Raw genomic sequence first — 15,360 nt, forward strand, 5'->3', positions numbered from 1 at the left:
GAATGTCTCGCTAACCACGTCCTTCGTGCTCAGCCTAACGTTCATCGAAGTCGCCAATAGAGTCTTCGTGTAGCCATTACAAGCTAATGGTCATAGAATCTGTTGCCAAAGCTGCTGCCCGATTCGTGTACTGTTGCCATCGGCTGTGGCATCTCACTCGCAGTGGGCCCAGACCATTCACTAGCAGCCTCAGATGGCGGCACGTTTGGATTCGCTCCGGGAGGCGTCAGGCCGCTCCATTTAGCCATGATCTCATCCCGAGACCCGCCATATGCGGGTATGACTTCGGTACGGGGACCTTGAGTGACAGTCGGCTCGTACTGTAACTGAGATTGCTTCTTCGGTTTGACAACATCGTTGTTATCCTGATACCGCTTGCGCCACCAACAGAAATATCCGATGAGAAAAGCGATGACAAGTACAGCAATACCAGCCACCGTTATGAGCGCAATGGCAGTGGTACTGATCGGATTACTGCTGCTGCCACCACTACCTCCACTACCACCGGCCGCTGGGGTTTTGCTGCCGGCGGTGGGCTGGAGCCCACTAGTGATCGATCGCAGGAATTCATCGATACCCGTGGTGCCGGATCCCGCGGTCAGAACTTCTCCTTCAACTGTTGATGTAGCAAGCACGAGAATGTCGTCTGAAGCTGTTCCACATGCCCAGGAGTAGAATGTATTCGTGTCGTCAAGGGCAGAAGTGCGGGCGTAGCGGAAGCACTGTTGTGCTTGCTGCGAACTACAGACTGAGATGAGCATTCATTCTATTACAAAAACTCTGGAGGGCATACCATTGAAGAATTGAGCCATATATGGACGAGCAGGTGTCGGCTGGGAGGGAATAGCCGAAACAATCTGTCTGACCGTACGGTCGGCATGTAGCCCAACTATCGAGACACTCAACGTTATTGCAGCATGCAAAACCCTTCTCAAGTTGCTGTGTAGTGATGCAGTTATAGTTTTCCGCACACGTGATAGGCAATTCTGTTCCAGGTTAGACGTTGACTGCTTCCCAAGATGAAGATCGATTCACCTGAGTTGCCACGAATGAAACCGCATGTCGCAACGGATCTTTTGAATATATCGCCATGTATGACAGGAGCCGGCGTGATGAGACTCTCTGGGATCGCTACCTGCACTCCTGTCGCCCGTACCTGTGAATTGGGGATGTCTTTTCCAACGACCAGCGCGGCGATACTCAAAACATGGAATCGGAGACTTGGTCGCATCGTGATCTACGGTAAAGCGTTATAGAAGAAGTTCCTGTGGTGTTGTGAGTGCCAGCGAGGAATTCGGTTCGTGCACATGCGCTGTACCTGCCTCTACCCTCGGCTATCCTTGTTCCACGAGCTGAGAGAGCAGAGTATCAGCCTTCCTGCGCAAGTATGCATGTGTAACACATCGGTCTGGCCGAGCGCCACCAATTTAACTATATCTCGTATCTTTGGGTATCATGAATGCCGACGGCTTGTAGGACCTTGGGTTAAGCGTGGGGTAGCTCATGCGAGCCTGTTGAAGCACCTGCAGGCAGCAATGTCAGCCGCAGTCCGAACGGACCTATCGCGACCGGTTCTTCTCCTAAGGACTTTGTACGGAACGAGTAATAGTCCAGTGGTGTTGTACGCTGGTCTGCAATGTCCAGGTTCGCGAGAATGACAACCTGTTCGTGCGATCAGGTCCTGGATGCCAAGTTCCGCAAGGCCACACCCAAGATTCGATTGCAGCGCGGTATCACTAATGAAGCGCGAAGGCCATTGGGAAGGCACATGCTGAGTGCTGAGCTTGGCGGGCTGAACGCCTGCCTCAGGGATGGGCATGGCTGAATTGCAGCTGCAACGCGCCTTGAAACGCAATCTTCTGGCGCGGTGCGATCGGAAGAGAGCTTTCATAATTCAATTATCGAATGCAGCCCTGAAGTGATATCGTTAGTGACTCTCAGTCCTCAAAAAGAGCGTGTGTTGTGAAAGCTGTTGCATGTGGAAGGGGGGCAACGGGGCCGGGCATTCGGGCGTTGCCCATCTGGCAGTGGCGCTAAGTCACATGCGGCGCCACTGCACTCCACCTGGGCAGCTTCCTCGAGGCCGCCCGCTCCCAGTAGCCGTCAGTGTTAGCACTCGCATCTCTCGGCGAGCGTAAGAGTCATTGGCAATATACTGTTTGATTGCCGATGCTACGCTCTACTTATAGAGTGTACGGCTCTTGCTTCCATGAAACCCTTCTCTCATCCCTCATCCTATCGAATCTCACCACACTCTGTAGCAGAACTTGAGCGCCTAGTGCACAGTCCTCTTCCTTGCAGAACTCCCTTGGGTTGTGGCTGACGCCTTCTCTGCACGGCACGAAGATCATGCTCGTCGGGCAGCGCTTACTCGCATAGACGCTATCATGGCCAGCACCAGAAGTCATCTCCATAGACTGGTTAGGGCCGAGAATACTGCGCGCGGATTGGCTGACAGACGTAATGCAGTCTGCGTGGAACTTGGTTGCTGGGCTGTCGAAATCCTCGACTATCTCAACACTGAGTGGAAGACCACTTGTGCAACCGTGGTTTGAGCCTTCAACATCTTCGCCTGCGGCGATCTTAGGGAAGTCGCAGAGGACTAGCTCCTTCATCTTCGCGACTGTCTCGTCTTTCGGTGCCCTGATGTCGAGGCTGAATGTTACCTCGCCTGGCACCGTGTTTGTTGAGCCAGGCTTCAGGTTGAGTATACCCGTGGATGCTAGTGCGGCATTGGCGGTTGCAAGACGATGAGAATGAAGGATCATCTTGCTCGCTGTCAGCAGCGCGTCAGCTCGTGATTTGAGATCGGTAGTTCCGGTATGCGTGTCTCGCCCCTTGACTTTAATAGTCATCCATTTGTAAGCTTGCACTCCAGTGACAACTCCGATCTTCTTATTTGCCATCTCCAGAAGTGGGCCCTGTTCGATATGAAGTTCGAAGTGCGCCGCCATTGGCATGGCCTCGTAGCTCGCTGGTGTACTCCCCAGGTAGCCAATGCGCTCGAGCTCAGATTTCATGGTTGCGGTTCCAGGATGAACTTCGCGAAGGTTATGCGCCATTTCAAGAGGAATAGAGCCCGCCCAAACTCCGCTGGAAACCATTGACATTGGGAAGCGCGCACCCTCCTCGTTAGTCCAGTTGACTACGCCGACAGGGTACTCGGTCTCGGTCCAGTTGTCAGCGAGCACTCTGAGCATCTCCACGCCAGCAGTAACACCCAGAATGCCGTCATATCGTCCACCAGTAGGCTGCGTATCCAAGTGACTTCCTGCAAATGTAGGTGGTTTGTCGTTCCGTAGTCCCGGTCGCACAGCGAATTGATTTCCCATGGCGTCAACGGTAACCTCACAGCCGAGTGCCTTTGTTGTTTCTGCAAACCAGTCACGTGCAGTCTTGTCGGCATCAGTCAGCGCCAATCGCTTCATACCCGTCTCCGTTGGCTTTCTACTATCGTCAGCCACATGGATATCCATTACTTGGACCACTTACTCGCCCCATGGCTCGCCTATACCCCATTGGCATGTGTCGTGGATATCCTTCATTAGTCTCTCCTGGTTGACTTTCAGATCTCTCATCGAATCATCATTCATCTCCTTCGTTCTGATCTGCCATTGTGGCGAATTAGAGAAGCATCTGACATGCTTGCATGCTATTCCTGCTCTGGGAGTAGGTACAGCTCTCGGTGCGGGGTAGCGTCTGCTTGCAATGCGAAGTGCAGTCGGGAATCTGTTAGCCAGCAGAGCCATTATGTGAGGAAAAGTGAGGAGGGAAAGAGATGAAAGTCATGGCGGCACGGGTCATGGAAGTCGGCATCTCAAAGGATAACATGACATGACAGGCGCCCAGTCGTAAGGAAGGGGCGGGTCGGATGTCCGATAACAGTAGTGCGGGACTATCCCGCTTTCTGATATGCAGGTTATCCGTCGGCTAATGGAAGCATGCGAACACGCGATGATAAAGCGAATGGAATGGACATCAGTTGGAGAATGGCAGTTTGTTGCTTTGGCAGTTTGTTCCAGAAAGATGCTGAACTCATGGGGCGGAATGTGTGCGCCCCATGTGCTAATAATGTGTTAATTGGTATGGGGTATCTATAGTGTAGCTTGTCCTTAACGCCTTTGTATGCTGCTCAAATCAAATTGCCTCCGCGACTTTTCTGGCTGTGCAACGGATCTCAGACGGCCTTGCCTTTCCCCTTTCCTTCGATCACTGGCTTGACGTCCTCCTCGGAGACCTCGTCCTCTTCCTCGCTATCGCTCATGAACTCATCATCTTCGTCGTCCCAGCCAAACATGGCCCGTTGTTGCACAGGTTTTGACGAAGAAGCGGTCGGTTGGGCCTCGTCCTCTTCTTCCTCTGAGCTGTCTCGTTGTGCCATCAGCATCTTCTCAATCGCTTCTCTCGTCTTGTTCTCTGCTTCCTCTTTGTCCTCAACCCACTTCCCATCAAGACGTGCTGTGCCTCTGCTGTTTTGTAGCTCTTCTTGCTTTCGCTCGGTGCTGGCCACGATGTCCTCCCACTTCTTCCGTCGCTCCTCCTTTTCCCGCTGCTCCATCTCGGGCTTGATCGCGAGGTACTCGGCAAGCACCTTGGCTTCAGTGACTGTGCGCAGGCGTCGCCCGTCCAGATTTCGAGATGATCCATTCACGTCGCCCTGCTTCTTCTTGCGCGAGGACATGCGACCACCCTGGGCGCGCAGGATAGATCCGAAACCACCCTTTCCACCACATAGCGGTACGGTGAGGCGTAGGGATAGAAAAGTGTCTGCAGGCGAGGACAGGAGCGACGACACGGGCGCAGCGTCATGACGTACGGAGCGGCGCGAGTTGGTCGTCAGGATGTAGGGTGAGTTCTGGATCCATGGTGCGCGCTCGTAGAGTGTATCGTAGATGGAGGTAAGAGGCGCATCCTTTTGCGTCGCAAAGGCGATGTTCTGCCCGCGAATGCTGTTGACGATGACAGTGATGGGGGACTGGGTGGCGGCGTCCATGGTTGCGACTCGGTGTTGTGTACGTCGCGCGTGCGTGGTGAATATCGCGATCGCTTGCAAATGCTATTTGGGGGTTTTAACTCCGGTTAGGGTGAGAGTTGCTTGTTGGTGAGTGAGAGTGGTTTGGTGAGGAGGCAGGCGACTGAGTCTTGAAGATTGGGGACCGGGCCTTGGCGGAACCGCAACAGCTGGTCATAGCGCTCGCTTAGACTAGCTTCGCACCCATCACTCGAAATCGCCTGCTCTCTACAGCGAACTTCTGCCCTTATCGACCTTCAACCACAACTCCTGACATCCCGAGACTTCTCGCAAACCGTCAAGATGCTCATTCCCAAGGCCGACCGCAAGAAGATCCACGAGTTAGTCTACCTCTACAACTAACAATGCCACGGCGCATTCGAGCTCTGAGTTTCGCACGAAATGATACGACTTGATATGGGCTGAGCTACACTTGATTCCCTTCCATACAATTGAACAAATTTGCTAACCGTTCTTCTCTCCAGGTACCTCTTCAGAGGTTAGTATCCCCGCGCACTCGAGCCATGGCTATGGCACAATTATATATTTTCGCGGCTTTGCTGCATATAAGGATAGGCTGACACACGGTCACCACAGAGGGAGTTCTGGTTGCTAAGAAGGACTTCAACCTTCCCAAGCACGGCGAGATCGACACCAAGAACCTTTACGTCGTCAAGGCTTGTCAGTACCACCTACTGCACTGCGTCATCGTCGGCCCCTAACAGTCAACAGGCCAGTCTTTGACCTCGCGCGGCTACCTCAAGACCCGTTTCTCGTGGCAATGGTACTACTACACCCTCACCCCCGAGGGTCTCGACTACCTCCGTGAATGGCTCCACCTCCCCGCCGAGATCGTTCCCCAGACCCACATCAAGCAGCAGCGCTCTGCTCCTCCCCGGGGTATGCTCGGCGGCGGTGACGACCGTGAGCGCCGTGGTGGCGGCCGTGGTGGACGTGGCGGTGACCGTGGTGGTGACCGTGACGGCTACCGCCGCCGTGACGCTGGCGAGAAGGCCGAGGGTGCTGCCCCTGGCGAGTTCAAGCCCGAGTTCCGTGGTGGCTTCGGCCGGGGACGCGGTGCTGCTCCTGCTTCGTAAGCAGTTGAGGGCTTTCTGGAGTAAGGCTAGATACGGTTTCATCTTCATGTCGGGCTTTACTGCATTACAAAATGGGTTCGGATACGGCGAAATGACCGGATGATACTACGAATGGATCGCTTGTCTAAGTTGCGATGATGCAGTCCTGGACGACCATGTCCTCAATGATACCCCATAACCTTCAGTGAACTATCCTGTTTGATTTGCTCTTCGTGCATCTGAGCGCGTGTCCTGTCACAGATCATGTCAGCTGCACCTAGTTGATGTTGGGTTGAACGATCATGACGCGACATAGGGCGCCTTGCACTTCTTCATTATCTCGTAGCACAGAGGATCCTCCGTCTCAATGTCCGCCCTTCCCAGTCTTCATCAGCCCATCACCGCTCTGCATCCAATTAACGCAAGTCTGCCCGATCGGCTGCCCACCTGATTCCTTCTCCACCAATACTCTCAAGAACTCGAGTCTCTCCTCTATACTCGCCTGGCCACCCTTGCGTCCCTCTTGCTTGAGCGGGCCCCTCCCCAGCACAGCAATGTTCCTCGTACTAGGAATCCTCAGATGCTCCTTCTCAACCACAAACCCAGTTTCCTCTGCTAGATGGCATACCCAACTGCACAGACTAGCATACGCAGAGGGTTGCTTGGGCTTCTTCGAATCTGCCGTCATGGGATCAGGTATAACGTGTTTTGCATGCGCCGGCGCGCGAAATCTCGTTCCACCAAAGTCATGCGAGCAGCATGGTATGGCGATGAAAGGCGAGGAATTAAGGTATGCCAGTAACGGTGTCCATGGGGTGAGTTCGTCAGCGTGGTTGCTGATTATGAAGGTACCGGATGAGAAGATGCCGTTGTGATGGGGTGTTGAGGGGGCACTTGTGTCTGAGGGAGGTGGTTGGAGGATCTCAGGTACGAGGAGCATTTCTTGCAGCTTCTCTGTGTGGTGTGGCGGGAAGGTTTCCCATGTTTTTCTCCGTCGAGCGTCGAAACCCCAGCCGTGCCAGCCTTCGGCGTTGAGGATGTGGACGAGTAGGCCGTTTCCGCAGCCGATGTCTACGAAGCCTGGGAAGTTGGCTTGTGCTGTTTTGGTCTTTTGCTCTGCCGCATCTTCCTCCTCTTTCATAAAGCCCTCGTCATGCTTGATGCTGCCCTTGTTAGGTCCGTACATGTCCGTCCATAGTTCCATGAGGAAGGCAGCAATACCCAGGTCTTCAAAGACATGTTTCTCAGCAGGCGTCTGCTCCACCCATCCTTCGATCAGATCTTTTGCATACTTGCCCTTCAAGAATGCATACGTGTCCTGAAACCTCTTCTGGCTGATGACTTGATCGTGATGAACGCGCTTCTTATACCCAGCTTGCCGACCGCGCGAGTGTTTGTGAATGACTTCCAGAAGCTTGAGACCAGTGCGCGAGAGGCGGTTATCGAGAGGTTGGCCAGGGAAGAGGGAGTAATGGATAGATAGGTGCCCGGGTGCGTATATCAGAGATGTATGTGATGATGTAGAGGTGGATGGAAAGTATGTATATAGCATGGCCAACAAGCGGACTTTGGGGTGATAGTAGGGAATGGCTTCTGGGGTTGCAGCATGAGGAATGTATACAACCATATACCGCTCTGCTTTAACAGTCTCCTCCTTTCCATCTGTACTGGTGACAGTAACGTCTTCATGCGATACAAACAGATGACAAGTCTGCATCAGCGAGTCATCCAACTTCGGATTCCGAGGTATGAGTTTCCGTACAACCGTGTACTCTAGCTCGTACCCTTCTATACCTCCATCGATCAGTTGCGGTCGGCATTCTGGTCGTAGATGCTTGACAATACTCGCTAGTTCCTCTGGGGTACTGGCCTTGGGATTGTATGTTGCGTCTGCGAAACTCCGGTAGGAAAGCTCTGCGCGCGCAAGATGGGTTGAGGTTCGATTAGGGTTTTCGAGCAGGTCGCGACTGGTTTCGAGAAAGTACTCAGGCGCAAGATTTGCCGGCGCAGATTGCATTATGGTCCATATCTCGGGTGGGAGGCCGGTAGAAACCTTGGGTGCACTGGATATGTCGTAGGGTGAGAACTTGTCGCCTGCAGAGTCTTGGTTTTCGGGCTTCGCTATTGATTGTGCTTTTCCCATTTCTGCGTGATCCGTGTTCTTCTCGCTAATTCGTGACGTTCTGGTTTCGCAATCCTCGTGTTGCTCATCGTGTGCCATCTTGTCCGTGAACTATCTCTTGATCTTGAATGACTCGTCCACAATGATAAATTTCTACCCCCGCCTAGATCAAGTGATCATCAGATTGCTGCGGTTCAAGCGATAACAATGAGCATCCGCCATCGGCGAGAAGTTGCTTATTCAATAGTAATCGTTGTCCTGGATTCTCAAGTTGCGCGGCGGTGATGATGGCGTTGGTGGTAGAGTGCAAGCGAGCAAATCGAGGTTTAGCTGATCCACCATAACCCTAAAGTGCGGCAAGCATCCTTGGGATCAACAACAAACACTGTACAGCACGCGCTCTAGATCACCTTGCGTTAAAGGAATTGATCGTAATGCATACATTTCGTAACATCTAGAGCATCAGGTTCGGTGCGCAAATCCGGGGGACTTCTCCTGGTCACAATAGACGCATCTGAAGAGAACGACATTTACGCGCAGCTCCATACCAGAATTCTATGCTCTAGCTGTACTCTGTCGATAGTCTATATCCCATAGATCTAACATGTCTTCAATCCCTCCAAATAACGCCCTCACTATGCATTCTATCCCCCTCTCAACACATCTACCGCCCATAATAATGCGCCATCTCCAGCCCCGCCCTCTTAAACCCACATTTAACATAGAATCCCTCGTTCGCCTCTGAGCAATCCAAAATAGTCTTGTAGCAGCCCACCTTCTCCGCGACGAAGTCCAGCGCCTGGATGATCCTCAGACCCAGCTTCTTGCCCTGCTGGTCCTTGGCTACCGCAATATCCTCAATGTGTCCTACGAGGCCGAGCTGGTGGATGAATTTGCGTTCGACGATGAGGGCGCCGGTGCCGACGATGGCATTGGACGAGTCGGTAATGCAGAGGAGGAAGTATTCGTCGTTGCGGGCGGACATCCAGTCGTAGCGTTTGTTCCATTGCTGTAGCGAGGTTGATGTGTTAGCGGTGCGTTCCTGCTACGTGTGTTTGCTTTGGAGTGGGTGTGGCAGAGTTATGTCTTGCTTGCTGTATGGGGCCGGGTATGTTTTCGTACCTCTTCAGTTATGTCTCCTACTGTGGTAAGCACCCTAAGTACATCTAGGAAGCCATTGTGGTAGTCTTTCCTCTCGAGTGGTCGGCAGCTGTAGCCTTCTGGGAGTGCTTTGAGGACTTCGGGCGAGATGAGCTCGGAGCTGAAGAGCGGGCCTTCGGTCGATGACATCGTGTGTATGGATTGCTTCGAGCAGGGTGAGATACAGGTACAGGTGGCTAATTGAGTTGTGACGAGGTTTGCGACGCTATCGGCCAGTCTTTCTACAGCTGGTGCCAACGCGCGGGATTGGGCGTCGCGGGGGTCTTTTGGTGTCTTATCGATAAGCAGGCGGTGAAGAAGGTCGCGGCAACCGATAGCTTGATGTGAGCTTGATAGCGATACTTGAGACGTTGAATATACGAGAACAGTACAGCGGTTTGATTATCAAGATGCCTGGGTACTCAGCAAGGTGGTTACACGATTCGTTGCGATAGCTGGACGGTGTGCCAAGCATCCAGGAACCAGATCTATATTTGGAACATTCAGGGAAGCCTCGTCATGATCTTCAGGAGCTTCCTCGTGTCGGCTCGTCACGATCCTATTGCGACACCAAAGCATGGACAGGACCCAGACACAAACTAAAGATATATTTAATTGCAATGCAGATTTATCGAGTACCCACTCGCATCCACCTATTGCTATCTTTATCGCGAGAACTTGACCTGCCTGATTGCTCTTAGCACGTCCTCCGGCTTCAGATCTCCATCTTCAAGGTCGAGCCCCACAATCTTCGCCAGCGCCTCTGTGAGCTCCATGTTCTGTCTCTGCAGCAACATGGCCCTCTCCTGCATCCGTGCCATCTTGCTGATCGAACTCTCTTCCTCGGCAACCTCGTCATGGCCACTGTCAATCGCGACTGAATCTGACAGAGGTTCTGGCGTGTGAGCTGGCGTCGGTAACGCTCCAGCAACCGGCTCGGGATGCTGCTCTTTCTGTTCGTACGTCGGCAATGGCTTGCGCTTGATGCGCTGCAAGTCTCGCAGCTTCCGAGCTCTCGTCTGATCTTCTCGGTTTGACCGTGGCTCGGGAGATATCGCTAGTGGGTGGTCATCAGCAGGCACCAGCTTTGGTGACTTGGGTAGCCTCTTCGGGCTCCGCGGCGACACAGGAGCTGGTTCGGAGAATGAACGACGCCCATGGCTGGCCATTATACGCTCCACTTTCGGGCTGGCGAGGGGATTCAGCATCTCCTCGTCGAATGTGATGGCGATGTGTCGGGAGCGTCGTTGTTTTGGAGGTTGACATGTAGGAACAGCAACTAGCTGAGTGTTGCGAGGGCTTTCGGTCGGTATGACGATTCTAAGATGTCGCGCGCCTCCAGATGTGGTCATCTCGCGGGCGCACGTCGGGATAGGCGCCTGTCTGCGTGCTCGCTGAGGAGAGCCTTCCACTGATCCGACGCGAGCAGCCAGAGTCTTGCGCTGTTTGACTTTGAACAGCTTCATTTGCTTGCGCGGTTGTGCCGTAGACTGAGGGTCTGTAGATGGTCCAGTATGCTTCAGGTAGTAGCTGAGATCATTCAGACCAAGATCAGCACTCGCTGTCAGTGCATCGTGGCTGAGAATTGGTGGCGCCAATCGTCCTACCTGCGAGGAACCTACGCGGCCAGCCTGTCCTACGTCAAGGCGTTTTGAGATTCGCTTCTTCCGAACGTGGAGATCGCCCTCCAGTTGCTTGTCGTCGTCATACAACGAATGTTGCTCCTCATCTACGAAGACAAACTCTTCATGCGTGGAGACGGCTGGCTCGATCTGGGTTGGGAAGCTTGGGTTCGTGAGCCGCTTTGGACTTCGATCCGGTACTGCCGGTGGCGGCTCATGCAGGTCTGGCTCACCAATGGCATAGATATCGATAGGCTCTCTGGTCGACTTTGGAAGAGTAGGCTCAGGTGAAACTGGGAGGGGAACATCTCGTGGGTCTGGTGAGTAGGCGTGACAAATCGCCTTCGATACAGGTACTGGACCGCCCGTCTGGCTATCGAAGTATCTCTGGATCACCCCAAAAGTACCCATTTCTCCAACTTGCTCGGTTTCGATTTCAGGTAGCAGCTCGCTCATGGTGTCATAGCTAGCCTTGCGTCGGTGCTTGGCTACCAGTGGCTCCAGTGGCGCATGTCGTGCGGCATTCGTCAGATTCGGCATCGTTACTTTGAATGGCGTCTGGCGGCGCTGGCGCTTCTTTTCTTGTGGGCGACTGGTTGGGATGCTTGCGTTTCCAATACTGGCATTGCGACCTGTACGCTCGAAAGACAAAGCGGAGCAAGGCTCGTAAGTAAGCACTCTGGCCAAAGGAACGGAGGACGAGCGTCGATTTGGCCTGGCTGACGGTTGATAGACCTGAAGTGACGACGGCGATGATATTTCCTTGGAGTCAAGCTCGATTGCCTCCCGAGACTCAATCGTCGTGGACCTTCCAGTAGCATGTGACGCTGTTGACGAGCTACAAGCACGTGGACTTGCAGCGATACGATTGTTGCTGGGTGAACGAAACCCTTGAGACGTTCTTGGACGCGAGTAGTTCTCTTTGAAACTTCTGGAAGGTTGGTACACGTCGAGTGGCTTTGACGACCGCATTTCGAAATGTCGTGGGGTATGGTTGAGGAAAGAGCCTTTGCGTCTTCGTTGGCACCCAGACTCGTCTATAAAGTGCACCGGTGATGACAAGCCATAGCCAGTCGGTGGAGTCCCTGCAGTGGTCGGCGGGGTGTTTTCGTCCTGCGTCGAGGCCGTTGAATTGCGCTTGAGCGACTCGGACGACACGCTTGTGTTCATCTTACACGTCTCTCCCAACGCCCCAGTATATTCAAGAACACTCCATCTGGTATTCCCGAACATTGGAAACGAGTTCAAGAGATTTTCTGTCGAAGCAGACGACATCATGACTGCAATCTGGCGCTAGGTACCCTCAAAACCGACTTGGGAACCACAGTCCTCATTCAAATCCGATGCCTAAACGTGAGCTGTAAGTACTGCTTAGCAGGGAAAGCTGGCTCAGATTGTGGTACAGCCAGGAGATGGGTAACTCAGCAGACGCAGTAGTGTTGTATCTCACGAAGACCGCTGCTTGTTGGCTGTAACCCCAAGCAGGGGTAGGTGGAGGGTTGGCTTCGGTGATTGGCAGAGGCGACGCGGGATTGGCCTTAGTGTCTAGGAAGTATGGCGACCGGCAGCTTTCTTCGCGCCTAAGCTTGCTGCAGATAAGACAGTTTCTCAAATTCGACAGGAGGAAAGTAATGTGGTGTAATCAGGGGCGGATCTGAGTGTAGGGATCACTTCTCGAGCTCGTGATGCCGTGAGGTGAGCAACGTGACACTACAGCGTATTGACAGCGAAGCCGGTAGCCGACAATGAGGTCGCATAGATCGGGAGATGTATTTGCCCTGGAAAGGTTAAGATGATAGGAGCAGGGAGTAGCATTTGAAAGTAGTGGAATCTCCGCGACGCAAAGGATGTTTGCAGCCGAGGAGCACAAACTTTAATTGTTTGCCCACAAAACATTTCAGAAATCGCCGCGGAACTCAAGCTGCAAGCCAGCCACGATCTGGAGAATGTGTCGCTCGCCGATGACGATAACTGGGCGCATTGCTTTGTAGTACGAGTGCACGATGGTGATTGGTGGCGATGTAGTACAGGTAGAGATTGAGGGCAGTGCGGCTTGCTTGATCCGGCGACGAGGGGAGCGCCTTGCTGATATCGCGCTTTGATGCATTGAGGCATATGCCGATGCAGAATGATCCGCGACAAGGGACTGTCGATTTTTGCTTGAATGATGTGGAGTGCAGAATCCAATAATTGAGAATGGGCGGTGTGCGTCACGGTGGTACAGGAACTCCTGACTAGCCAGAGGAAGTCGTGGCCCTCACGCACTTGCGATGCTGCGACCACGCATAGTCGTGATCAATGCACTGCGCTCTGATGTCTAGAAGACGCTGAACTGCACGCTCTAGGCTATAACACGCTTTAGATATTCCCCGACGTCGGGAAAGACGTACGGTAGTTCACACTCAACGCGATTCAGCTCACGGCACGCGCGTCGATCATTACCTGCCAGATCTCAGCCACAGAGCGCCCCTTTAGGCATCGTGGCCGATCTTCATCTAATACGATATCAGGGCATATGGCCCAGGAAGTAATAATGTCGGATAGCTACATATACACAGGAACGCGACAGAACGCCAGACAATGCTGATCAAAGTGTCCGCCACGCCAAATGATGCCACAGACTACTAGAAGTAGCTGTTGCCAAATCATATACATAAGGAAATCATGCTGCTCCAGCAGCTCCGGTTGGCCAGATAATGTACAATCAGCCATTCTTTGGCTTCTTATTTTTGATAAAAGGGTTTGGTGGTTCGCGAGGTCGTCTGCGGATCTTGGGCTTTGCCATCGACATGCCGCCAATGACATCCCCCGGCGGAGGAGCGACCGCGCCATGCGTTCCGTTACTCGTCTCTCCACTGGGCGTTGAGCTCTTGCGTTGGGCATCGGCCATGCCAGCCGGGGTTGATCGTCCACTGCCACCATTCATAGTGTTGGAGGCAGAGTCAGACGGAGCGTCTTCCATCTCGGCGTCGCTACTCTCGTGCTTGATTACGCCTACGTCGTTGCTGTCTTGAAACTTGCGCTTCTCGTGATGTACAAGTGTTCGTTCGTTCTTTATCTCCGACTTGATCTCTTGTTTGATAGCCTTGGGCGCTGATTCTGAAGAGGTACTCGACTGATTGCTGGCAGCCCTGCTCATGGGCTCTGACTTTACTTCTAATTTGACCTCTGGTGTGGGACGATTAGGTTGCACATAACCCTCCTTTGGCGCCGGGAACTTGCTAGAATGCTGGTGCAGCATCTTTGGGACGTCTTGAGCAGAGAACCGCTTTCTCTCCTTAGCGTCTACTATGAGCTTCTTCCAGAACTCTCCTCGCATAAGCGAGTCGGAGTTACCCAACACCCACAAAGACGATTTGGCACGTGTGAGACCGACGTTCATACGACGGATGTCCTGGAGGAAACCAACGCCACCTGACGGAGAGGCTCGTACACAGGAGAAGATAATGATCTCGCTTTCACGACCTTGGAAAGCATCTGTAGTGTTGAAGTCGATATCTTCGATGATGTTCTGACCGTATGCGTTCATGAAACGCTGTTTGAGTTCGCGCAGCTGGCTCTTGTACGGTGTGATAATGCCAATCTTTCCCTTGAAGTCGTAATCGGGATAGTCGGAAGTGACTCGTTTGTACAATTGCATCGCGACATTGATTTCGGCAATGTTGATAAGCGAATGGCCCTTCGGAGCAGCTTGGTGCTGACCCTGGACATCGAAGAAGCGGTAAGGTCCCAGCAGCATGCTCTGATGCCAGGGTTGCTTGCGCAGGGCGGCCATATCGCCACCGTCCAAGAGTCGGCCGTCGTAGAACGTTCGACTGGGGAATAAGCTGATCTCCGGGTGCATACGATACTGGGTGTCTAGTAGATGCACGTCGTCTGGGTGGTTCTTTTGCATGCGAACGAACAAACTCTGCTCGTATTGAAAGGCGGCCGCCTTCTTCGAGAAGACTGTTGGAGGCAGTTGCTTCGGATCTCCGACCAAGATACACTTGGCGCAACCATACTTGAGGGGGATAAGAGCGCTCATCTCAACACACTGCGCAGCCTCATCCACAATAACAGTTTCGAACTCAATGCTCAGACCCTGGAACATTTCGTGTCCAGAGCCGCTGAGTGTTGCGCAAATGACGTGTGCGTCATTCAAAACTGCTTCCTGTGCTCGTCGTCGGTTCAGGTCTGCGTTACGGCCGGCGAGCTTCTCGTCATCTTTGACATTGTCAATCTTTGTACCCAGGGCCGTCTTCCGCCTGCGCAACGCGTTGATATCATCGTCTAGCTTGCTCGCAGCTTCGCCTTTGACCTCCCCAGTATCTCGTTGCTGGTAGGCCTGCTTCAATTGATCGGAGATTTGCTTGTGTTCCTGGAAGAGCTTTTGCGTCGCTTCTCGGT

General features: G+C 53.2%; 7 protein-coding genes across 7 annotated transcripts; 1 reads left to right on the forward strand and 6 right to left on the reverse strand.

Annotated features, from left to right (window-relative positions):
• Window positions 1–83: 83 nt before the first annotated feature.
• J4E88_006072 (uncharacterized protein) lies at window positions 84–880 on the reverse strand (the record flags this gene model as incomplete). Its single annotated transcript, XM_049399702.1, has 2 exons — window positions 84–722; window positions 872–880. The coding sequence occupies 2 exons, from the start codon at window positions 878–880 to the stop codon at window positions 84–86; spliced, it is 648 nt and encodes a 215-aa protein (XP_049254715.1).
• A 1,303-nt stretch (window positions 881–2,183) lies between these two features.
• Window positions 2,184–3,749, reverse strand: J4E88_006073 (uncharacterized protein; the record flags this gene model as incomplete). The annotated part of the gene is made up of 2 exons (XM_049399703.1): window positions 2,184–3,447; window positions 3,493–3,749. The coding sequence occupies 2 exons, from the start codon at window positions 3,747–3,749 to the stop codon at window positions 2,184–2,186; spliced, it is 1,521 nt and encodes a 506-aa protein (XP_049254716.1).
• A 428-nt stretch (window positions 3,750–4,177) lies between these two features.
• Window positions 4,178–4,993, reverse strand: J4E88_006074 (uncharacterized protein; the record flags this gene model as incomplete). The annotated part of the gene is made up of 1 exon (XM_049399704.1): window positions 4,178–4,993. One exon carries the CDS (start codon window positions 4,991–4,993, stop codon window positions 4,178–4,180), a length of 816 nt encoding a protein of 271 aa, XP_049254717.1.
• A 321-nt stretch (window positions 4,994–5,314) lies between these two features.
• On the forward strand, window positions 5,315–6,108 carry J4E88_006075 (uncharacterized protein; the record flags this gene model as incomplete). The annotated part of the gene is made up of 4 exons (XM_049399705.1): window positions 5,315–5,352; window positions 5,497–5,510; window positions 5,609–5,692; window positions 5,744–6,108. 4 exons carry the CDS (start codon window positions 5,315–5,317, stop codon window positions 6,106–6,108), a joined length of 501 nt encoding a protein of 166 aa, XP_049254718.1.
• A 343-nt stretch (window positions 6,109–6,451) lies between these two features.
• On the reverse strand, window positions 6,452–8,308 carry J4E88_006076 (uncharacterized protein; the record flags this gene model as incomplete). Its single annotated transcript, XM_049399706.1, has 1 exon — window positions 6,452–8,308. The coding sequence occupies one exon, from the start codon at window positions 8,306–8,308 to the stop codon at window positions 6,452–6,454; it is 1,857 nt and encodes a 618-aa protein (XP_049254719.1).
• Window positions 8,309–8,873: 565 nt separating this feature from the next.
• Window positions 8,874–9,499, reverse strand: J4E88_006077 (uncharacterized protein; the record flags this gene model as incomplete). The annotated part of the gene is made up of 2 exons (XM_049399707.1): window positions 8,874–9,218; window positions 9,332–9,499. 2 exons carry the CDS (start codon window positions 9,497–9,499, stop codon window positions 8,874–8,876), a joined length of 513 nt encoding a protein of 170 aa, XP_049254720.1.
• A 515-nt stretch (window positions 9,500–10,014) lies between these two features.
• Window positions 10,015–11,511, reverse strand: J4E88_006078 (uncharacterized protein; the record flags this gene model as incomplete). The annotated part of the gene is made up of 1 exon (XM_049399708.1): window positions 10,015–11,511. One exon carries the CDS (start codon window positions 11,509–11,511, stop codon window positions 10,015–10,017), a length of 1,497 nt encoding a protein of 498 aa, XP_049254721.1.
• Window positions 11,512–15,360: the final 3,849 nt, after the last annotated feature.

Source organism: Alternaria novae-zelandiae (genome assembly GCF_023758075.1).
Source record: "Alternaria novae-zelandiae strain BMP 2774 chromosome Unknown scaffold_11, whole genome shotgun sequence".
NCBI classification, from domain to species: domain Eukaryota; kingdom Fungi; phylum Ascomycota; class Dothideomycetes; order Pleosporales; family Pleosporaceae; genus Alternaria; species Alternaria novae-zelandiae.